We start from the raw sequence: 25481 nt of genomic DNA, 5'->3' as shown, positions 1-25481 counted from the left end.
GCATAATGTGGTTAATATAAGAGTTTGTAACATGCAAACAATAATCAAGAATTTAATGACACTTATTTATCCATTTTACAACATTAGAAAGTTTTGATAACAAATATCACTTAAAATTGAACATATTCACAGGTAATGCATGTTACCAAACCCAATTAAATTTGTAATAGAATGTGTAGATTGAATACTCATTTTAAATATAATTATTTAGTTTCCTGTACTTTACCATCTCAAATACAGAGCTTCCTCCTCCCACCCGCATGCAAAGTGTTCATTTAGTATTAAAAGCACAGACTTAAAAAATTCATCGTGACTCGTAATTGTCAGCTTTTAAAAATATATTACGTATAGTCATTTCTCATTTAAAGTAACAAAGTTGGGCATGCCATGCATTTTATTACGAGCAACTTATTTTAAATTTTATTCCTGTTTGAAAAATTGATTATCTAGTTTATGACAAATAAAAATGCCAATGTGGGTACTAATTACATTTTTAGTTTGTTGTGCTTGGTCTTTTCTTGTTTAGCTTTGTTTGTTGTTGGTTCTTGCTGAAATCCATTTGATTACCACAAAGTTTTGTTAGAAGGATGCAGTTACTTTGTCCACCCCATTAATTTACTTTATATAAGATTTATCCATCATATGTATGTGTACACATTTGTGTATCGTATATTTGTATGTATATAATCAGAAATTTTTGTCATAACTTATTACATTTGTAAAATCCCACACTTTTAAGAATTAAAAAAAGTTTGGAATGACCAGATCAAATGTATCATGAAAATTCCATATGTTGTATGTGTGTGCATTTAATTAGAATAAATTAGAAACTGTGTAGGTGCCTTTGTGGTTGCCCTTGAACTGCTCTATTGATTACTGTGGATCTGAATAAGGATCTGTGTATTTATTTGTCTGTGTCTTAATTAACATTTTTAATAACAAAGCAATTTTGCTTCTACTAGAAAAAATTTACTGTATTAATTTGAGTTTAATTTATCTTTATCTGCTTTATTAATCATTTCCTGCTGCTAACACAGAAAGAATCTGAGGAAGGAAGCTGGGCCCAGGTAGGAAATTCATATGCTTTAAAACAATATCATTTAGTAGTCTATAAGGATATAAAGTAAGAAAATTTTATGTCATAATATTATAAGTCTTCACTTAGCTTAAGATTAGGCTAATCATGTATTTGACTTTATTATGTTTAATAATATATACGTCTTTTAAAATCACCGTATTTTGCAAAGAAGATGATCATCATTTTATACCTGGCCTCTTTTGAAAGGAAAATTTCATTTCTCCTTTAAAAGAATGAACTATAACTTAAATTTCTTGGAAATCACCCCTGAATATATTTAATCAGGAATCATTTATGTTGGATGTAAGGGGGGAGGGGAGATTTCAAAAAGCTTATTTGGAATCACCTATGCTTTAAAGTATAGTGGAAAGTGTGTGAGAAATGGAGCTGGAGGGACATGCTTTAGCCTTGTGACTACACATCAGAAGTCGCTCCCATTTATTGAGATGGCATGTGAAATAAGCATCTGTACTTTGAACAAACATGTATGCTTGCAAGGAAGCTGTTCCTTTTTCAACATTTCTGCATGTTTATTACTAAAAGAATTAATGTGTGTTATAGGTAATGTGATTCAAACTTTGACTGTAAGAAAAATTTTTGTAGTTATTACTAGGACCTACATTTAAACATTTAGTAAATTAGGGTTGCATTAGGTTTTTATTTTAGTGAGAATTTCATTTTTTAAGAACACACAAAATAAAGGGAACACCTAGATTTTCATTAGAAATACATGTTATAATTGTGAATTTGTTGTTTGATAAGGAACTAAATAGAAGACATTGTCAAATTAATAGAGATTAATAGTTCTTTTTAAAAATTGCTTTAGAGATGATGGTTGATTTTGGTTTTCACGTTGGCTTTTAAGAACAGTGGTAAGATCAGTTCATATTGTTATATTAAAGAATTAGATTGTCTTACATTTTGATCATGCTCTGCTTCTTTAAGTACAGAGTCTGTATTGATTGATATCTACGAAAGACTGATTGCATCAATTTTTATAGAATACGGGCTGCATGCCTCAGTAGGTAACAACAATGGCCACATAAAGCTTCAGCACTCTATCTCTCTAGCCTTGTGGCTCCTTTCTCTATTCATTTACTGAGATTTCTATTTTCACATCAAGATTTGCCATTACACCATGGCAATGGTAATAGTAGCATTGAAGAGAAGGAAATGGTGGCGTATTGGCTAACAGATTAAAATAAAATAAGTTAAATTAAATAAATCTATCAATACAAAGAAAGGATCTTTAAGCTCAGCATTTATATTATATCATTCATTTTAGCTTTTGAATTAAAATGCATATTTGTATAAAATGTAATTCCTTTTGAGCAAACAAAGTGAACATAATCATTCTCTTTAGTCAAGGACCTTGATACATGTACCCAGAGTTCCACTTTGTACCAAAATAAATCAAATATTTAGAGGCTAAATATTATTTCCACTTTGTTTCAATATATCATAGGAATTAAATATCAATTATAATGATAGCCCATACCCTCCAATTACCGTCTCATTTTATTGGCTAAGAAACTTGACTGCTATAAAACAATTCTAGTGTCCGGTTTTTCTACAGACCCTGGCATATGGAGATATGAACCACGAGTGGATTGGAAACGAATGGCTTCCCAGCCTGGGGTTACCTCAGTACAGAAGTTATTTTATGGAATGCTTGGTAGATGCAAGAATGTTAGATCACCTAACAAAAAAAGATCTCCGTGTCCATTTAAAAATGGTGGATAGTTTCCATCGGTACGTTTTTTCCAAAAAGTAATTAAAGTGAAAAATAAATAACTGTATATATTACTAGAACATAAAGAGATATTTAAGAAATATAGAATATGTGCTCTTCGAAACATCTGTGTACATCTACTTGGCAAAGTATCTTTATGCAACAAATTGCGGGACTATCTAATGTAGAGCTGGGTGCATATTACATGCCCAGAGTTTATGGAACTGGCCAGTACAAAATTCTCATACAGCATAGATCTTTTTTTCCCCTGTATCTGTAGGAAATTTCATGTTTGTGATTTGTATCTATATATGTTTTAATATTAGAAAATTATTTTTAAGAATAAAATCATCAGTCCCAACTCTATATGGAGTTATAAATTATATAACTTAGGGATATACTAGAAAAAATTTTGAGAAGGAATTCTCTTCTGAAGAAAATTTTTGTTTTTGTGTAAACCTTTTAGTGCTTTTGCTTATTTGTACATTAATTTTGAGGAAAAATACTGAATGGGTTATGAGACATTGGTAAGAGCACAAATAAATGAAAGGCAAATGAAAATTAGTTTTTCAAGTTGCTTATCATCTAGGGAGTAAAAAAAGGGTTGTTATAATACCATGTCATAAATGTTATGTTGTAGCCTGATCTCTTTGTAGGTTATCTGCAAAATTGTCAGTTGTATTATGATTATTTTATATACAGTTAGTTATTATAATAAATTAATAAATATAAATCTAGACAATTTGGGATACTATTTGTTCACATCCTGTCCAACATTTAATTAGTGATGGAAATTAAAATGGTATAAAAATCATATATGTTAATGACTAAAGTTAGGATAAAGAGATAATAATTGAGATTCTTCAGTCAAATTTATCAAAATATTTTGAATCTTAACACAGTTGTTTACACTGTTGGATTAAATTTAGTAGAGATAAATATAACATCGTTTTTAAAAACCATTAAAATGCTGGATGGGGAATTCATGATTTAAAAGCAGTTCAATTGAAAAAGATATGTGATTTATAGTTGACACAAAAATCTCAGTTCTGGTTAATGGCTTGACAGGGCATATTTAGACTGTGTTTATTGGCAGGCACAATAAAAGTCCTACCATGTGGTGAGATAACAATAAGAAACTGTATTAATTTATGGACATTAAATTGTTATTGATAAAGTGGTAAAAATCTGGGGGAAAGGAAGGAACTAAAGATATTTAGCTTGGATAAGGGAAGACTTGAGATAAGTTTTCTTATGTTTTAATATTACGTGATAGAGTAATATTTGCTGTCTTGAACATGTGCTTTTCTAGTACAAATAGGTATAGATAATAGGGTGAGTGATTTATGTTCAACAGAAAATAAAACTTTGTATCACTCTCAATTGCTCTATAGTACACACATTGTGAGGTAGTGAGTTCCCTGTCACTGAACATTTAGGGCCTCAAATTTTGTGTGGTTGCAATAGACTTTTAAATATTAGAATTTTTGATGACACACTTGTGCCTGTTTTCTATTCTTCACTGGATCAACTTTTAATTGCTTTATTATTATAGTCGAAATGATTCATCCAGGGATCAAGTTTTCTTTTTTAAAAACTAAAAATTACTCAAATGGCAGGGTTCTTGTTTGTTCTGGGAAATACACAAGCTTCATCTTTATGCTATTCTTAGCTCTGACTTTAAGCAAGTAATACTTTACTGCATATGGCATCCCATTGTCTTTACAGCCCAGTTTTACATCTGACAAGACATTGTTGTAACAACATATATCCTTTTTATAGCACAATTTTACATTACATACAAAAACTGGGCAGAAGTTAGGCAAGACCCAGTGGTTTAACCTCAAGCTGGCTAATGTCTATGATGGTTTTTACATCAGTATTATCTGGTATTCCACTGAATTAGTTTGCTTGGGCTAGCATGACAAAATAACATAGATGGGTGGCTTAAACAACAGAAATTTATTTTCTCAAAGTTCTGGAATCTAGAAAACAAAGATCAAGGTGTCAGTATTATTGGTTTCTTCTCCTTGGCTTGCAGATAGCTGCCTTCTCACTGTGTCCTCACATCATCTTTCCTGTGTGTGTGTACTTCCCAGGTTTCTCTGTGTGTCCAAATTTCCTCTTATAAGGACATCAGTCATACTGGATTAAGGCATACCCTGATGATCTGATGTTAACTTAATTAAATCTCCAATTAATTAAGTCTCCAATCACAGTCACATTCTGAAGTATTGGGCGTTAGGGCTTCATTGTAAGAATTTGGGGAAACACAGTTTATCCCATAACAGCAATTAATGCAGATTTCTTTCCGTTTTCCTCTGATTCTGAAATATTTGAACTCAGAGTTGTTCTTATTAAAATGCAAGGCTTAGAAATGCATCCAGCACTTAAGAGTACCCTGGCCAATGTGTATGTCTAAATTTGTCTATAATTCTAAACATTTAAGAAATCACTAATATTCAGTGCTCTTTATTCTTGAGGCCTAGAGATCCTTTATATATAATACCAGTAAGTCTTCTTTCTTCTCTCTGAACATCTCTGGTTTCTAGATTTTCTTTTCATGCTTTTCTTTGTCCTTAGTGGGACCTTTATTTTGACAGCATTTCTTCTTCAACTAATTTCCCTGTCCCCTAGAATTACCTATTTTCCCCAACTCCTGTGTTACTACCAGATTATTCTCTCCTAAACCAAAACCTTTTATTGTCATTTTTATCCCGCTGTGAAAATTGTCCAGTAATTTTTATCACCTTGATGTGTTGACACTTACTCTGAATGCAAACTTTCCTTAATGTAACCCCATTCTCCATATAAAATCTTATTCCTCCTAACTTCCTGGTATAGATCTTCACTCTGGACAGAGGATCTATCACCACACATTTAACATTTCATCAGCAGTCCTATGTTCATGGTGCTCCATATCCTTTACTAACCCTCCCTCTGCCTGATCCTTTAAGGATCAGTCAGTTTTCTGCTCTTCCACAATATCCTTTCCACATAGAGTTTCAGTATGTGCTGACTTGTTCCTTTCACATATTTCTGTATCACTTAGAGTTGGTGGCTATTCATTTTGGTATTTGGTTCTGTATGTTATCACTTAACTCATTCATATTTTTATTATTTATTTATAAATTTATTTATTTATTATTTTTGGCTGCATTGTGTCTTCGTTGCTGTGCTCAGGCTTTCTCTAGTTGTGGCGAGCGGGGGCTACTCTTTGTTGCGGTGTGCGGGCTTTTTATTGTGGTGGCTTCTCTCATTGCAGAGCACGGGCTCTAGGTGTGCAAGCTTCAGTAGTTGTGGCACATGGGCTCAGTAGTTGTGGCTCATAGGCTTTAGAGCCCAGGCTCAGTAGTTGTGGTGCATGGGCTTAGTTGTTCTGTGGCATGTGGGATCTTCCCAGACCAGGACTCAAACCCGTGTCATTCTTAACCACTGCGCCACCAGGGAAGCCCCTCATTCATGTTTTTATATTATTTTTCTCATCAGCTAAAAAGAAGAGTATCCCTTTCTTATAACTTCCTTCTTGTCTCCATAATAGTGACTCTTTTCAAAGGAGTAAAATGTTCATTTGTTTTCAAACAATGTTGAAATAGCCTAATGGAAAACAAAGACATGTGGATGAACAACATAATCCAAGATTATTTTTAAGACTATGGTTATTTTATTTCGAAAATACTTTTTTTTTTACTCTTTAGAAACACTGTGTGCTTAGAATAACTATAATTTTAATTCCCTCCAATTCTAAAGGGTTTAATTACAAATGGAATTTATTAACCTGTTGCCTGAAGAAGTAGTGCATAGTGTTGACTATGCTTAATCATCTACTGAGTAAACTGTGTTTTCTCTTTTAAAAAAAAAAATAACAGAACAAGTTTACAGTATGGAATTATGTGCTTAAAAAGGTTGAATTATGACCGAAAAGAACTAGAAAGAAGACGAGAAGCAAGCCAACATGAAATAAAAGGTAATGTGTCTTTCTTTCATATCAAATGCCATTTTTTTTCTGGGATTTTTAGCTTTCACTTTTATGAACCTAAAATGCTGTATGCATTACAAGTGTCATTAAGTAACGTAAGTATTCAGCTAGAAGAGTGTCATCATTATTTCTTTTTCATTACTTTTCTGATTAAAACTCAGAAAAGGATATCATCACTTTATAAGATAGATATCCCATTTGGGGAATATTCTTGATTTTCTGAATTGAGATTTATTCCTCTGAACCTATTCCTTATATATTCTGTTTATCCTAAATGCCTCCACATAGTTTTGTCAGACTTTTAATAGAACATTCTCATTATAATTCAGAGAAACATGGTATATAATTTATTTACAGCAGTTTATCCCTGGTTTGCATCATTTGAATTCTATTTCAGTGACCAGATATTTTATTTTTGTAATATAGTGGTTGAAGTTATACAGGGATTTTTATATAGAAGTTACAGAGGGAATTTTCCCCTATAAATGAGACTAGTACACTAATAATTTTAGCTAGGAATGATTTTAGAAACATTACTAACTGGTGCAACTATTGTTTGTACAAACCAATAAGACACTTCCTATAACAGACTTATTAGAAAAGTACTGTATTTAGTCATTAACCCTTTAAATGTTGAGCAGTACCTTAATATACAGGGGAAATAATTGTTTAAAAAGAACAACATGTTAGACTTTATACTTGTTAGAGACCACTTTATTTTTATTATTGTTGTTGTTGAAGGAAAATTTAATGATTAGGTATAAGATATAAATATCTACGGGACTTTTTGGGGCAAAAATCATAAGCCCTTTTATGTCTATTTATACTTTTTAATGGAAAAAAAGCTCAAATTTTTTGAAGAAAATTTTGATTAGAAGCAAAATAAACTCCTTATATTTCTGTTTACCATTACCCAGGAGTTGATATATGGAAGCATTTCATCAAATTCAATAAGTGTTTGTACATTAATTGTTCAAAGTTAGGCACAAGTCTGTTTATTGTCATCTTCACTGCCTTTAGGGCTTACCTTAGACATGAAAATAGTATATATTACATGTTACCCTTCCTTCCCATATTAAAGTTTAGCACTGTTTTATTCTTTCAGATCACCTATCTTAGACTTCGTAATTTTCATTTGTGATAAATATTGTCAGAAATCACTTTTATCTTTGGCAGTTCTTGGACAGTACATTAGTTAGAGTGGAATGGGTTTGAATACCTGTGAAGGTGACTGATTAAAAATATTTTTCTATATATGGTTCATTGGAGAGTAGACAGACACACATTGGATTTCTTGTAACACTTCATTTGACTCATTACCTAGGAGCAAGAAAGTGTTCTTCCATTATCAAAATTGGGTTATTTGATTTCACTTTATTTGGGGGACCCAGGAAATTGCAAGTTGTTTTTAGAGCACTGCTGTTCAGTTGAATTGAAATTTAGGAACTAATTGGCCAAAGAAAGACACCAAAAGGAAGTCTGTGCTTGACCTAACAGAAGATGTTTTAGCACACAAATAGATTTTACCCGTGGGATACCCATTTCTGGTTTTCTTTTTTGAAATATTTTTTCCAATTAGATTTTATTATGCTTGGTCTCATCACATGAAATGCTTCTTATATAGACAGATGATTTGGCACTACATCAAGTATTACATTAGTATTTGGCAATTGCTAGTTAGAGTGTAGCTCTGAGAAAATCTGGCAGGATTCACTATGATTATACACAGGCAACTCCATGTGTGATGTAGCTGTGAGTGAGATCATAAATAGCCCGTTTCCTGTAACTGATCTGATGACATTTACAGAAATAACTCTTGACTGTGACTAGGGGTCTCTGTTATTATCTGAAGTGTTAATTAACCTTGACCTTACAGCTTTCTGAAGTGAGGAGACCATGTGAATATCAAGAATCTATAAGCATTTAATTTGTTGCTAGGAAACAGTCAACACTGATCTCTAGACATTTATTGTTTAGGTCAAGAGGATCCTTACAAAGCTTTAAAGTCAGAGCATAAATATTGCTTGGAAACAGATTTATAGAAAGGGATCTGATTTACAAAATGAAAAAAAAAAACAAAACTATGTTGTTCTGAAGAAGAGAATTTGGTATTAGTGTCTTATTTACCTTTACCTTGTAAATAAATGGATTATTTTATTATTATTTCATGAATAACTACAGTTATGGCAATGGAATTTTTGGTAGACGTATATTTACAGAAATATGATAACTACAAAATATGTCATAAACTATCAAAATATAAATCCAGCTCCAGAAAAGAACAAATACTTCCTATTTACAAATCCATTTAGTGTAAAGAAAACTCTACATTTTTGTTGAACCATTGTCCCATTCTTTTTTTATATGTTGCATTTAGTAAAAATAATTGCAGAACTGTTACTGCCAACCATACATACCATACATACCTACCCAACTTTTGAAGTGCAAGTGTGGTATAACCAGTAGTTAGAACTAATCAGTTGCTATCAACAGCAGCTGACTAATGTAACCAAAATGTAATACCAACAAACTTACATCCTGTTTTCTGATGTCTAATGCCTCAATGGAAAAACTAATGAATGCTCAGAGGAAAACATATACTTTAGGACTGACTAGGGAGACCCAGTGAATATATATATAATATAAAATTTCCATAGATAGTAAGGATTATTACCTAAGTCCTTTGCTTTGCTGAAGACATGGGGAAAGAAAGAGCTGAAACTCTGAGAGAGACAATAAACATCCTACTTCCTGAAGAAATTCATTCTTTGGTTGGAGCAGGATACAGTAATGCTCTTTGGTTGGAGCAGGATACAGTAATACGATTGTGGAAAGTGGGCATTTTGAGTCTTTCCTCACATGTTTCTCATTAAACCAAATCCAAAGAGAGACTTAGGGCCTTTCTTTTGAAATAAGATTGTTCAAGCCACAATAGGAGTTAAGTAGAGGTATGTGAGGTATATATACCTTCCAGATTCATATGCAAATGCTTTACCACCACCATGGATTGGTAGAGACAAAAAGAGTACAAATTAATCTGAGGAAGTTCCACTTCTGACTATAATGGAATACATTAAATCAGATCAATCTTCAACCAAGAACAAGTAGAAAAACTAGATCAATCAATAAACAGATGTTTGAAGGCAGCAGAAAGCAACTAAGACACCCAAGCCTTGAGAGGCCATGATCTTGACAAAAAGAGAAATGTGTTGAGAGGTAAGCCTGTCATTCTCTGCTGCTTTTCCCTGTCTTACAGAACAGGGGAGGGAACATTGTAATTTAGAGGTGCCAAAGCTGCCAGGCCTTGAGGAACCAAGAACCTGGAGAAACAGGAAATAAGTAAGCGTGACACTTTATGCAAAGTTCCTTTTGAGGCATTTTTCAGTCATAAAGTCAGGGATTTTATATATATACACACACACACACACACACACACACACACACATATATATACATATATATATATAACATGTCAAATAATGGGGCAAAATGAGGAAAACCAAAAGGAATAAAACAGAAAATAGAAATATATCCACAAGTGACCCTGGATGATTTTTTTTCAGACATGGACTTTAAAACAATTGTGATTAATGCGTTAAGAAAATAGGTGACAAAATGGAAAATTTTTAATAAATAGCTAGAATCAATATGTTAAGAAATGATTAAATGGAAATTTTAAGAAGCAGAAAGTTTAAACTGGAACTAATAATGAAATAAAAGATAGATCAGATGAAAATATCTGGCCTGAAATGTGAAAAGAAACAAAAGGATGAGTGATACAAAACAGATCATTAGAGACACTGGACACAGGGAGGAGTCTAGTATAGGTGTAATTGGAATCCCAAAAAGAGAGGTAAGAGAGAATGAGGAAGAAGCAATAGTTGAAAAGATACTGGTGGATATTTTTTAAAAAATGAATGGGAACAACAAGCCACAGATTCAAGACACTTTACGAATGCCAAGCAAGATTAAAAAGAAAAAGGCAGGGAGAACACATCTGGGCACGGTAAAGCTGCTAAAAACCATGACCAGAATAAGACAAAACAAAATAAAACAAACAAACAACAACGACAACAAAAATTTAGAACCTTCCAGAGCAGACTCCACATTACTTTCAAAGGAACAACACTTGAGCTATCTGACTCCACAATTGAAATAACACCAGATTTAAATGGAATGACATCCTTAAAATGCTGATTGAAACTAACATCTCACCTAAAACTCTATTAACTGTTATCAATATTAAAGATAGAATTAATATATTTCAGACAAATAAAAGCTGAGAGAAAACATCACCAGAAAATCCAAGGAGAAAAGAGAATATGAACATAGAGAAATATCTTCATATTCTCTAGAAATAGGCAAATATTTCTTATACATGACACAAAAATCATTAACCCTAAAGGAAGACTGATAGACTGAAATTCATTAAAATTAAGCACTTAGGGTCACTGAAAGAATTAGGAGAGTGAAAGACAAATTAGTAATGCTTTTGAAAAAATATATAAGTACTCTCCCCCCCCACACACACACAAAGGAGAAAATACTAATAAGATTTTTGCATATAATTTAAATTGGGGAAATGAACAGTTGAAGTTGAAGAATAGTTCCCAAAGTATTCTTTATACTTTTTCCAGATAAGGTATAAATTTCATTCTGAAAGAAAAAAAAATTAATAGGAAAACTTACTTTTACTGTACTAGTAACTTATGGGTTTCATTTCCCTTTCTAGAAATGAAAAAAAGTTTTAAATCTTTTCTTAGAAAAAAAGTTTTAATTATTTTCTCATTTCCCCTTAAGGATTAGAAAAAAAGGTTTAATTCTTTTCTTATTTCCCCATAAGTTCCTCAAAATTCTTTCTTTTCAATGGAACATTCTGGTCCTTCTGACTGTTTTGCTGGCTATTATGTAGTATTATGTCAACTCATAATGAGAAGGAATGGAAAAAGGATAAAATATACTTTGATATGTTTTGGTCTAAAAAGGTATATATGACATTTTTCTCTAAAGGTTTTAGTTTTAGAAAATAAAATTCAAAGTGTTTTGTACCTTAGTAAAATATTGCGTTTCATCCTAAAAGGAAAAACAACTTATGACTTGAGAGTGGTTGATTTTTGGATTAGTATGTGATTGAGAAATAACGGATTGACAAAATAGTAGGGTAAGTATCAAACTATTGAGTGCCTGTTTTCTTACTATTCTGTTCTCTGACTTATTGCTTCAGACGGAAAAAAAAAAAGTTTCTTCTAGCCTATACACAGTAGTTAGGTAGTAGTTTAAAAATACTCTGATGAAGAACCATTTTAGATTGTCATCTTGCTCTCTTGACTGAAGACCTGTATATGGACACAAATAAGAAATGTCCCCATCTGGTGGTAAAAGCATTGAACTTCAGACAGACCCCTAGAGCTCCAGAATGAAAACAAGAAACACTTTGAGACATTATGTTCCATGTGATGGAAATGCTCTCATTTCAGTGATAACAAACACTCTTAAAATCACAAATTTTTTTCTGGGCTAAAAGTAGAAAGGGTTAGTTATTAGAATGGTAAATACATGTAACACAAGGAGCCAGCTGCTGCACTAGGGAGTGGATAAAGAAGCCAGCATAAATGCTGACTTGGCCAGACACCTGTGACTCATTTCAGCCAGCAGTTTTTATTTACTATGCAAAATACTGCAGCCTAAAATGATGCACCTCTTTTTCTAGATGTGTTGGTGTGGAGCAATGATCGAGTTATTCGCTGGATACAAGCAATTGGACTTCGAGAATATGCAAATAATATTCTTGAAAGTGGTGTGCATGGCTCACTTATAGCCCTGGATGAGAACTTTGACTACAGCAGCTTAGCTTTATTACTACAGATTCCAACACAGAACACCCAGGCAAGCCCCTTTGTGCTGTAGTTGCACTGTGTTCTGGTTTATGTAAGGACAAAGTAAACTTTTAGGAAAAAAAGTCGGCTGTGTATTCATGATTCCTAATGGGAGTTAGTTCAACCTTTGATACATGTCACTGGGACTTTAATTTCAAGCTACTGGATTTCTAACCAAAACAAAATCATAAAATTAAGTAGAAAGGGGTTTAGAAGTTATGTGGTCCAACCTCCCACCTGAATGACAGATTCCCCCGAAAAATATCCCTGACAGATGGCCTTTAGTCTCTGCCTGTCTGAGGGGCAGTCATTTCTATTTACATGTCTGAATTATACAGACACTCAGCTCTGGGTGTGCCATTGATTCCCAAGTCTGGATAATTATTTGAATTGCTGGAGTTCCTTAAAAACTTAAAATAAAACGTGCAATCTATATCACAAGCCTAAGAAATCAGATATCAAGAGATAGGGCACAGGAACCCTAATCATTTAAAGTTTCCCCAAATGATGATGATTGGCCAGGTTTGAGAACTACCTGCATGGACTTGATAAAAATGTGGCAGTCTAACTTTACTTTTTATTTCATTTTTATATATTTCAAAGTTTACATAAAATATTCAGTTGGAATAAAGTAACAAAGTGAGGTCAAACCCTTTGACCTCAGACGTTTATGTGAGGCTGTTTCTACTATCCACAGACTAAAGAAAATTGCCCTTCCTTGTGTTTATAGTTTAAATTTACAATGGCTTATAGAGGATGAAAAAAATGAGACCCCTATAAATAAAACAGGGTATTGGAATGTTTTCTCAGGTAAATATAATTGCTATGATTTTTCAAATAAAAGGTGACTTCAATGATGTTAACTCTAATCTGATCTTGACAGGCAAGGCAGATTCTCGAAAGGGAATACAATAACCTCCTGGCTCTGGGAACTGAACGGCGACTGGATGAAGTAAGTCTTTGTCTGTCATTGTCATTCAAAAGGGACCTGGGACAGTACAAGTAAAATGGCTTTCAAGGACTAGTGCTCAAAATTAATCAGATGCTTGTTCTATGGATAGAATCTAGAATTTTCCCCACTATTATTCTTAAATATTTAATTTTACTAATTTGATTTGGGAAAGAACTTTATGAATTCATAGATATTATCATATCAGCAGTTAGAAACACTAAGAAGTAATTCAAATTCAGATATTTTTCATGAGCTATGACAGCAAAATAATGTTGAGCAAAAATTTTTTAAATTGTAAGTAATGATAACACTAGTCCTAATAAATTCAGCTCTTTAATAAGGGATGTGCTTATTTCTTAAATATCAGTATATCTTCACAGGAAATTTTAGGATATTAAAAGGAAGAGAAAACTTGCTTTCAATAAATGGGAAGCTTTTGATTATTTTAGATATCAATATTGTGTTTTCCTTAAAAATATATGAGTAACATTTTAACAGTCATAGGAATTGAAGGTTATATTGAGTGTAAGAATCTCTACACATAGTATATGCATGTTTAAATGATTTGGAAAATAGTAAACATGTAAGTAGTCTCCCAAGATGAAGGAATACAAGGGACGTTAGCACACTCTGTGCATTGATAAACTGTGGATTTTAATATTCCTTCTGAGGTTTTCAAGGATCTTTCTGGAGGAAATGGGGAGGAAACCTGAGTATGAAGTGGAAAATACAGTGATGCATAATTCTGTATTGCAAAATGCAGGTGTTTCTTGGCTGTAAAGAGAAGCTGATTAAAATAGTTTTGTGAATGAACACAGCAATTCCTAAAATGAGACAATAATTCCACATTCAAATGGGCAGGGCAGCTGATCTTGGTTTTATAAAACCCAAGCTGTCCTTTTCAGAGGAAGTTAGACAGATAAGCTCTACAGTCTTGACCTCAGCTAACTTCCTGTAAATTCAAACTCCTGTCCAATCAGGATAATGATTAATATTTTTAAAAAAGAGTTAATATTTAACTGATTTTAATTTTATAACTTTGACAATTTTTTCAATCCTTATTCTTTTTTAAAATTTTTTTATTGAAGTATAGTTAATTTACAATGTTGTGGTAGTTTCTCGCATACAGCAAAGTGATTCAGTTCTCTATATATATGTGTGTATATATATATATTCTTATTCATATTTTTCATGTTCTTTTCCATTATGGTTTGTTTTTTTGTTTTTTTTTAATTTTTCTTTTGGTTTTTATTTATTTAGCCACTTAAAATTTTTTTTAATTTTAAAATTTTTTTATTGAAGTATAGTTGATGTACAATATTATATGTTATGGTGTACAACATAGTGATTCACAATTTTTAAAGGTTATACTCCATTTATAATTATTATAAAATATTGGCTATATTCCCCGTGTTGTACAACATATCCTTGTAGCTTATTTTATACATTATAGTTTGTACCTCTTAAGCCCCAGCCCTATTTTAACCCTCCACCCTTCCCTCTCCCCACTGGTAACCACTAGTTTGTTCGCTATATCTGTGAATCTGTTTCTTTTTTTGTTATATTCACTAGTTTGCTTTATTTTTTAGATTTCACATATAAGTGATATCATATAGTATTTGTCTTTCTCTGTCTGACTTATTTCACTTAGCATAATACCCTCCGAGTCCATCCATGTTGCTGCAAATTTCATTCTTTTTTTATGGCTGAGTAGTATTCCATTGTATATATACATGCAACATCTTTTTTATCCATTCTTCTATTGATGAACACTTAGGTTGCTTCCATATCTTGGCAATTGTTAAATAATGCTGCTATGAACATTGGGGTGCATGTATCTCTTCAAATTAGTGTTTTCATTTTTTTCGGATATATACCCAGGAGTGGAATTGCTGGGTCACATGGTAGTTCTACTTTTAGTTTTTTGAGAAACCTCCATACTGATTTCCACAATGGGTGCAGCGATTTACGTTCCCACCAACAGTGTACAAGGGTTCCCTTTTTGCCACATCCCCTCCAGCATTTCTTATTTGTGTTCTTTTTGATGACAGCCATTCTGATAGGTGAGGTGATATCTCATTATGGTTTTAGTTTGCATTTCTCTGATGATTAATGATGTTGAGCATCTTTTCACGTGTCTGCGGGCCATCTGAATGTCCTCTTTGGAAAAATGTCTATTCACATCTTCTGCCCATTTTTTAATTGGGTTGTTTCTTTTTGTTGTCAAGTTATATGAGCTATTTATATATTTTGGATATTAACCCCTTATCAGTCATATCATTTGCAAATGTTTTCTCCTGTTCAGTAGGTTCTCTTTCTAGCTACTATTGTGGAATTCTCTGTTTCTCCCTTCAGTTCTGTCAGGCGTTGTTTCATGTATTTTGGGACTCTGTTGTTAGGTGCACATAATTATATCATTTTGATGAATTGACCCTTTTATCATTATAAAATATCTGTCTTTAGTATATTTCTTGGTCTTAAAGTCTATTTTATCTAATATTGGTATAGACATTTTACCTCACTTGTGGTTACTCTTTGCATGGTGTATATTTTTTCATTCTTTTGCTTTCAACCTATTTGTATCTATGCATCTAAAATGTCTCTTGTAGGGAGTGAATAATTGAATCTTTTTTTTAATCTGGTTTGATAATGTTTAAGTCATTCACATTTAGTCCGAATGTTTAAGTTATTTATATTTAGAGTAATTATTGATATGGTTGGATTTCTCTCTGCAATTTTATTTTTTTCTATATGCTTCATGTTTTCTTTTGTTTTTGTTGTGCTTCTGTTCTTCCTTTACTGTCTTCTTTTGTGTTAAATACTTTTCTAATGTACATTTTAATTCCTTTGTGGTTTATTATATTTTTGAGTTACTAGTCTGTTTGTTCTAGAGATTATAATATGTAATTTATCACAATATACTTCAGATTAATACTAACTCAATTCTCATAAATTATCAAAACTTTGCTCCAATATAGCTCAATTCCCTCCCTTACCCTTTGTGCTATTATTGTCATATATATTATATCCATGTGTGTTATAAATCCAATAATAGTGTTATAATTATTGCTTTATATGTCTTTTTAAAATTTAAGAGGAGAAAAAATGTATTTATAGAATTTTTTATATTAAACCACATATTTATCATTTCTGGTTCTTTTCATTTTCTTCTGTGGATTCAAGTTACTGTCTGGTGTCCTTTCCTTTCTCCAGTATAACTCTATTCCCTCTTACGTTATAAACCCAACAATTGTTTTTTAACCCAGTTAAGAGAATAAAAGAGAAAAATATGTTTATAGTGTCTTTGTATTTACCTATATAATTGCCTTTTGCTCTTTATTTCTTCATGTGGATTCAGTTTACTGTCAAGTGTCGTTTCCTTTTACCCTGAAGGACTTCCTTTAGTATTTTTTATAAGGCAGGCCTGTTAGCAACAAATTCTCACTCTTTGTCTAGGAGTGTCTTTATTTCACCTTCATTGTAGAAGGATAGTTTTATTGGACAAAGACTTCTTGATTGACAGGATTTTTTTTCTTTCAGCACTTTGAATATGCCATCTAATTCCTTCTGGCCTCCATTGTTTCTGATACAAAATTAGCTGTTAATTTTATTGTGGTTCCCTTGTATGATGCATCAATTTCTCTCTTGCATTCAAGATTTTCGCTGTCTTTTAACAGCTTTACTTTGATGTCTACTTGGACTTTAGATGTGTAAATTAATGTTTTTCATCAAATTTTTCAATTTTTGGACTATTATTTCTTCAAATTTGTTTTTCTGCCTAATTCGCTCCTCTTCTGGAATTTCCATTAAGTATATATTGCGTGTTCAAAGATGCTCCATGGGTATCTGAGGCTCTGTTCATTATTCTTCATTCTTTTTTTCTTTCTGTTCTTTAGACTGAATAATCTCAATTGCTGTATCTTCAAGTTTGCTGATTCTTTATTCTTCCAGCTCAAAGATGCTATTGAACCTCTCTAGTGCATTTTTAATTTCAGTTATTTCACTTTTCAATTCCAGAATTTCCATTAGATTCTCTCTCTCTCTGTATATATATGTATATATAATATATATATCACATATATAATACATATCATATATATGTATAATTTCTGTCTCTCTGTTGATATCCTCTATTTGATGAGTCATTTGATGAGTCTTTCCTTTAATTCTTTATACATGGTTTCCTTTAGTTCTCTGAACACATTTATGATAACTGCTTTAAAGTCTTTGGCTGATAATATAATTGCTTTACAATGGTGTGTTAGTTTCTGCTTTATAACAAAGTGAATCAGTTTTACATATACACATATCCCCATATCTCTTCCCTCCTGCGTCTCCCTCCCTCCCATCCTCCCTATCCCACCCCTCTAGGTGGTCACAAAGCACTGAGCTCATCTCCGTGCTATGCGGCTGCTTCCCACTAGCTATCTATCTGTTTTACATTTGGTAGTGTATATATGTCAATCTCAATCTCCCAATTTACTTCACTCTGTATGACAGACTCTAGGTCCATCCACCTCACTACAAATAACTCAATTTCATTTCTTCCATTATGGCTTATTACAGGTTATTGAATATAGGTTCCTGTGTTGTACAGTAGGGCCTTGTTGTTTATGTATTTTATATATAGTTGTTTGTATCTGCTTTTAATCCTTATTCTTGATTGTTGAATCAAAAAGATAGTCTGCATAAACACATACACACTTTTAAATACAATTATTATCCTTACTTAAAAGTTGGAAAAATAATTTTAATAAAAATTTTATTAAAGATCTGCCATATCATTAGATTCTAAAATGCAGACTGACCTGAAGTAGAGGTCCAGTCAGAGACACAAGTCTATGTGGGTTCTAGTGTTGCTTCTTAAAAGTAATGAACAAGTTGAAAGGCCTAACTGGAACGTTATTATCTGCCTTTAAAATATGCTGCCTCTTTTTATTACTAAAAAAGCACATGATTTTATCATTCAAACCCCCTAGCCGCTTTTGTCTCAGTTTTTTGTTTGTTTCTTTGTTTGATTTTGGTTTTGTTTTTTGAGTGTGAACAAAAATATCTAAACAACTTAGCTGGAGCCAGAATAGACTTGTTTCTGGGGCTGATCGCATTCAGATTCCACTGAAATGATTTGAGAAGTGTTCATGTGCTGCTACAGACAGAGGATATCCTCAGTTGAGAGCATATCTTTCAATCTCCTCTCATGGAAACCTTTTCCTGTGACGTTGTTGCTTATAGTTCCCATTAACTTTCTGCAGTAACACTGTGTTGAAAGAGCAGAAGTTAAGGAATCATGATTTAAATTCTCAACTTACTGGCATATTTTTGAGCTCTTATCTCACACATTATAGGAGCTGTACATTCCTACAATGTAATGTAATGTTTTATAGAACTGAAGAAAATGTATGTTCATGCAACAACTTCTCCAAGATTCAAGAAGTCAGAGAGGTCACAACTGTGAAATTCTGCTTCTTTTTTCCATTTATAGACGTTTGGAGGTCTAAGGCAAAGTAAAATGCAGCAGTTGAGAAGAGCAGAAATCTCTTAAAGTGTAAAATGGCTATCAAATCTAAACAAAATTTATATATTAATAATAAGGATTCTAAAAGAAAAATGGATAAATGTAATTACATAAATGATTTTATTTTTCCCAGATTAACCTTGTATGCTACTTAAATTAGTAGTCTATGATGACTACTTTATAGTGTTTCTTATTTATAACAATGATAATTTAGGCTGAATATCTATCTATACTCTCTATGCCCAAATGAAGTCACCTGAGCTAGCAGAGTCAACCACACATATTTATAATTTTAGGGAGCAGACAGTCCTTCCTTAGATGAAAAACTTAATAATATAAGAAGATAAGATCTATGTAGAATGATTAATATTTTCCTTAGATTAGAAACAAAGAATATAATCAGTCAAATGGTAAATTACATATTGTTGCTTACCAATTCAGAGAAAATAATTGTTTGTCTGCAGGTACAATGTGTATGCACAGAGAGGGAAGATTTTACGCAATTAAGATATAATAGAATCAGCAACAAGAATTACATTGTAAAACAGCAACCAGAGTTACATTATGCTTTTAGTGGCACCTGATGAGCACACGTATTTATTAAAAGGAAGGTGACAATTTGCATAGGTTTTTCAACAAACTACAAGTTAATTCTGTATCAGCTGAAATCTAGCAAATGACAAATTTAGTTTCTTACACAGAATATAAATTATAGTATCCCATATGAGCCAGGCTGTATCAAATATAGATTTCCCATATGTCTTGTATACATAAAAGCAAAATTCATGAAATAGTTAATCAAGTGTGTGAATCAAATAGTGTTTAGCCAATACTTATTCAACTAAGTATATCGTCTCATAACATAAAAACAGTTGGCATGAAGTGCAACAAAGTATACCCAATATTCTTTTGGAAAAACTTTGGGGTTTCATTTTAAATTTTCAAAGATTTTACTTTTATATATGTTTTTGATTTGAAATCATATGAACTTTTTAATAAAAACGTTTCTATTTCACATATCCTGCATTCTCATTTTGGAATCAATATAACCCTCGAAATAAAGTATAATATTCCATATGTATACTTTACAGACTGAATGTAAATAATCAGTGTTACATGTTTTAAGCACCTGGACTAGTTTACTTGTTTTCATTACATCAAATTGTATCTCTGTACTGGCAGAGTGATGACAAGAATTTCAGGCGTGGGTCGACCTGGAGAAGGCAGTTTCCTCCCCGTGAAGTACACGGAATCAGCATGATGCCTGGGTCCTCAGAAACATTACCGGCTGGATTTAGGTTAACCACAACATCGGGGCAGTCAAGGAAAATGACAACGGATGGTACAGTAGTTTTGCATTTCTGCTTATAAAGTAAAAAGCTTGTTTAGCAAATGCTATCATTCTCTGATCTTGCATAGCTTTCTGGAATTTATTCTTTTCTTAAGTTGGTTTGCTCTGCTTGAAGTTTACTTTGCTTTCATCAGACCACACTCTTTTGTAAGCTGCTAATGCATGAACTCATGGCACTTTATTCATATTTTAAAAATAATTTAAAATAGCCGAAAGAGGACAATTTTAGCTAATGTCCACATCTAGGAAGAAAAACATCTGCATGATTTGTGTTTCTTTACTCTTCTATTCACCAAGTAAATAATTTGTTTAAAGGATGGATTTGGACTAAAGGTCCTTAATAAATGGAAATTAACTCCACTGTCACCCTACATGCTTGAATATTGCAAGTTTTCTCTTTCATCTTAAAAACTCAGACTCATCAGATATTCTCATCTATGACCAAGGCAGAAGGCCTTAAATAAACAAGCACAACCATGAGAAGAGAATTAAACAAACACAAAACCGACAGTAATTTCCCAATTAGTATTTCCTTCTGTGGACATTAGACTTGTGTTATATACTTCACAAAGGAAAACAGCCATTCTGAAGGAGAGACAAATTTGAAGTTGTAGTCACAAAGTTCTGTCTGTCTGGTAAGCATTAAACAAAAAAGTCCCACTCTCTTTACTGAGACAATCACCTAGAATTATTATTTCTTGTCAAGGTGATAGTTATCATGGCCCTTAAAATAAGTTCCAGTATAAACTATGATCTTTGATCTATCTTTCTTCTAAGTTGTTACTATTATGGAACACATTAGCAAAATTCATGAGCAATTTAACATGATTAAAATGAGTATAGAAGCTTTTCAGTATTGGAGGGGAAGACAGTCCATCATACTGAATTCTCCAAGAGCAATCTTTGCTTCAAAAACAGGAGCACCCAGGGGAACTGTTCTTGTTAACAGATTTCATCTAAGGAGGAATACACAACTTGAAAGCTCAGTTGAACCACATTGGAATAAATTTTCTTTAGTAGCTTGTATTGAGAAAAGGAATATGAGTGGCTTCTATCTGAGAGAAAGAAGGTCTATTAATATGTTCAGATCCCTTTATGCAGGGAAAATAAATCTTTCTCATCTGAAATTTTGTACTCAATCATCCAAGTCCCTCTAAAGCCCTTTTCTCCGTTTGCAGTTCCTTCATCAAGACTGCAGAGGTTAGACAACTCCACTGTTCGCACATACTCATGTTGACAAGCCACTCAAAGGAGGCAGCACTGACTTGCTGTGAGTAGTTTTCCTTGGCTGACAAAAAACAAACCGCCAAAAAAAATGGAACCTACATAGACTAGTAAATATACACGATACTCTTTGGTGTGGCCTAGCAGTACAGAAGTGAGATAACCCCCTTGAATTGCTAGAGAGTGGAAAGGTTCTTTATATTGTAACTCTTAATCTAGGATTTCCTATCACCATCTGTCTGCTATGGTTTAAGGCTCATATGTTGGAGGCCTGTCACTATTTTATTACACATCAATGGGATGCTACTACACTGGCTTCTACTTTTTCGTAGCACTTTATATTGATGCATATAGCATTTTACTGATGAGAGTTTGGCACTTACAGAATAACACACTTTTAAGTGAGTATTTTATATAGGGGAAGTTGAAATAGGCAAATAGTATTCTAGTATACCTATCAGAATCAAATAGTGGCAGAATCAGGAAAATGATCTGGAGGTGATTTCACATTAAAAACAAAAGTATAACTGAAAAATCTGAACTTCTGGTATGTTGTTTTTCATCAATGTGATTAATATTTGTTGAAAATGTATAGGAATTTTAAGTATCTGGGGTTTATAGCAGATAGAAACCAAGTGAAATAACATTATAACAGTGGCAGACAGGACAGAAAACCATGCTATATAATCATAAGATATAAGGCATTTGTACTTCGAGAAATACTAGTTGATGGAATCTACTTCCAAATCCATATGAAAATGGAGTTTTATTGGAAACCGGTCTTAGTAAAACTGTGTTTTCATAGAAAATAAATGTCAAGAACTCATAAACATTTTTTAATCTACAACTGTGCTTTACCAAAATATTCTACCATTTATGATGAATTAAAATTTTGGAAAAACACTTTTTAGAGCAATATTTAGAACCAAATATGTGCAAAGGGATGGGGAGAGGAACAGCTCATCTTGTGCTGTTTATTCATTGCCTTGAACTAAAAGCTCCACACAATTTACTGATGGTCTTTGGGGCCTAATATAGGAGCTGATATGCTGCCTTATTTGGGTCACTATTTGAAGCTGCTGATGATAAAACAAAAAGCTTTCAGATAAGAGATTTAATTTCAGAATGTAAAACCCTAACATTAAAAATTTAATTATGGTATACAATTTGGCATCTTATTAGGCATGATCTAAAATTTGTAATAATTTGGCTAAATAAGAGGCTTTCCAAAATACTGTTTGTAATAGTTTCTCCACATAACATGATAATTTACCAGGAACTAGAATTAGAATACTTCACTAATTTACAAATGACTATATTTAATATGTTGAGTAGTGCTTGCTTCTTAGCTCTTGACTGATGGGTAGAATTACTCTTTAACTATTTGTAATCTGTATTTTGTGCTTGGCATTCTAGTTCATATTTCCTAGTTTTTACCATTAAATGGGATAAAGGTATTTATTTCCAATCAGTTAATCTGGGACAACCAATTTCTATTTTGAGGAAACATTAGGATTTTTGTTATTAACACAATTCAGAACATATTATTATTTATCTCTTGTGTCGGGACAGTAATTGTGATCTTTTCCTAAGTATATTATGACTGGAAAGAATCAGTGATGCCACATCACTAACCCAGATTCTTTATATGTTACTGATTATCATTATGTTTTTGTCACAATTAAACAAAAGTCTCTTTTGAAGAGCTCTAAAATATATGAGTTGGAATACAGATCTAGTCCACGGAATAGGTCAACTCAACTCAATTTATTAATGAGCAAGCTGTACTCTTTTCAAAAGGACTGCTGACGTTTTCTGTGACTACCTTTGTTTATATTACTGCCATACTTTCTACAAAGTTGAGCAAATCTTATTTCTGAACCTCGCCTGCACAAAATTAGAGAGGAGCAAATATTAATTACATACAGCCATTGGTTAGACCTGAGATGATATCCTACCCTTAGGACACAAGTGGGCAGGATGCATGGAGGTGCACCAACAGTCGCAGAGGGAGATTTTCCAATCTGGGATCTTTCAGTAAACTAATGCTGTCCATTACATATTTTAGATGTCGTCTTTTCAGTCTACTCTACCTAAAGTGCACTACCATCTAAGAAGATGATAAGCAGTGAAAACCTTTGTGAAGACTGAATTCTAAGGAAATAATCACAACTAATGGTTTATTAAGCTGAAAATGTGATTTTGGGGGGAGTCAGATATTAAGTTTGATTAGTTTACTAAAATTGTAAGAAAATGCTTAAGTCATTTGAATAATTAATAAGCATCATCCACATCATAAATTCTGTACAACAGATGCTTTTATGAAATGGAGCCACTTGTTAGTTTACTACAATTATTGTAAGAAAATGCTTAAGTCATTTGAATAATAAGCATCATCCACATCATAAATTCTGTACAACAGATGCTTTTATGAAATGGAGCCACTTGTTTTTTCATGTTTTATTGTAATATACTTGGCATTTATGTATTACTGTGTATGCATTTCTTTTTAAATGTGTAAGTCTTATGTAAATGGATATAAATATGATTTTTTTAAAAATAAAATATATGGTTCATGGAGTCTCGAGTGCAAACATTTGACAATTCCAAGTACTGTTTGTATTTTACCATTCCACCATTTTTACAGTTTTTGAATTGTAACAAACTGATATGTTTCCTGGAAGCATGTTTCATGCTTCCACATGTTTCTCCTTCAAGTCTGTCAATCCTTAAAGCTGAAAACCTGCCTCTGATCATGTAAAAAAGAATGATTTAACCTGGAACTGGAGCCAAAAATAGACCTTTAAAGGAAATCAGGGATGTCCTATATCTTTAGAAATAGCACTGTGATGGCTCGATCTCCTTTTCAATACAAAACAAAGCCAAACTGTTTACAAGAGTCAAAAGCAATTATTTTAAAAAATTTATAAAGAAAAAAAAATCTCTTCTTATTACCTGTGGACCAAGAAAAAAAAAACCAAACTTCTTTACTAAGAACCACATGTTCATCCAAATACCTTGAACCTCCAGCCAGCCCTGTTCAGTGAATGTCAACCACTGCAGAGTCTGAGGTCATTTCCACTGGAAAAAGCAAAACCCCAGAAACCTTTCCCTTTTGTCAATGTAATAGGGCATTAGCCAGACTCATGTCTAACGTTATATGCTTTTAGCCGAGAAGGCCTTGTTGCGACTTCCCTGAAGTCAGTCTTATCAGAGGAAATACAGAATGATTAACATCAAATATAGTGTATAAAAGTATAGAATAATCTCTTCCCTGTGGCTTTATTTGGTGGTGTTACTGTTGTTTATTCTTTGTTTACATGGGAGATTTCAAAGTAAAATCTATTTAAGAATACCATTTAACTGCTGATTTTCTGCTGCTTGATCTTATTAACAGCAAGACCTGTCATTAGTAATTCCTTTTTTGTATTTAATTTGCTATGTTTGCACGTACATTACACTTGTTTTGATGTTGAGTTTTGTTTAACAGATTCACTCAAAAGGTAATGGTAACAGAAACCCTCTCCATTGTCAATAAACAAAAGTACTTCCAGTTCTCTGTTTAAGCTTTGTTTTCTAGTCACATATAGTTTAAAATTTTACTTAAACTATAATGAAAATCATTCTTTTTAGTGATCATTTATCTTCAAAAGTGAGTCTGCCACAAGAGGGAGCACTAAACTTGCTTATGAAAGTGATTTTAAATTTTCTTAAAATGTTGCCTGATTAGAAACAATGGGAAAGAGCTTTTTTAAGTTCGTCTGAATATGGGGA

General features: G+C 32.6%; 1 protein-coding gene across 2 annotated transcripts in view; it reads left to right on the top strand.

Moving 5' to 3' along the window:
* The window catches only part of PPFIA2 (PTPRF interacting protein alpha 2), a 467683-nt gene extending 443646 nt beyond the window's left edge, over positions 1-24037 (top strand). Inside the window, exons 25-32 of one of the 2 annotated variants that reach the window (XM_055085240.1) lie at positions 1038-1067; positions 2655-2830; positions 6680-6777; positions 12500-12675; positions 13549-13617; positions 20315-20474; positions 21662-21753; positions 23776-24037. In XM_055085240.1, the coding sequence (XP_054941215.1) occupies positions 1038-1067; positions 2655-2830; positions 6680-6777; positions 12500-12675; positions 13549-13617; positions 20315-20474; positions 21662-21720 (768 nt within the window). In that variant the 3' untranslated portion in view covers positions 21721-21753; positions 23776-24037. Of the gene's footprint in view, positions 1-1037; positions 1068-2636; positions 2831-6679; positions 6778-12499; positions 12676-13548; positions 13618-20314; positions 20475-21661; positions 21754-23775 lie in introns of both variants that reach the window. The other variant, XM_024122861.3, reaches the window with a different exon arrangement.
* Positions 24038-25481: the final 1444 nt, after the last annotated feature.

Source organism: Physeter macrocephalus, chromosome 6 (genome assembly GCF_002837175.3).
Source record: "Physeter macrocephalus isolate SW-GA chromosome 6, ASM283717v5, whole genome shotgun sequence".
NCBI lineage: Eukaryota > Metazoa > Chordata > Mammalia > Artiodactyla > Physeteridae > Physeter > Physeter macrocephalus.
Note: the sequence above shows the minus strand (reverse complement) of the source record. Positions and strands in the feature narration are given on the sequence as shown.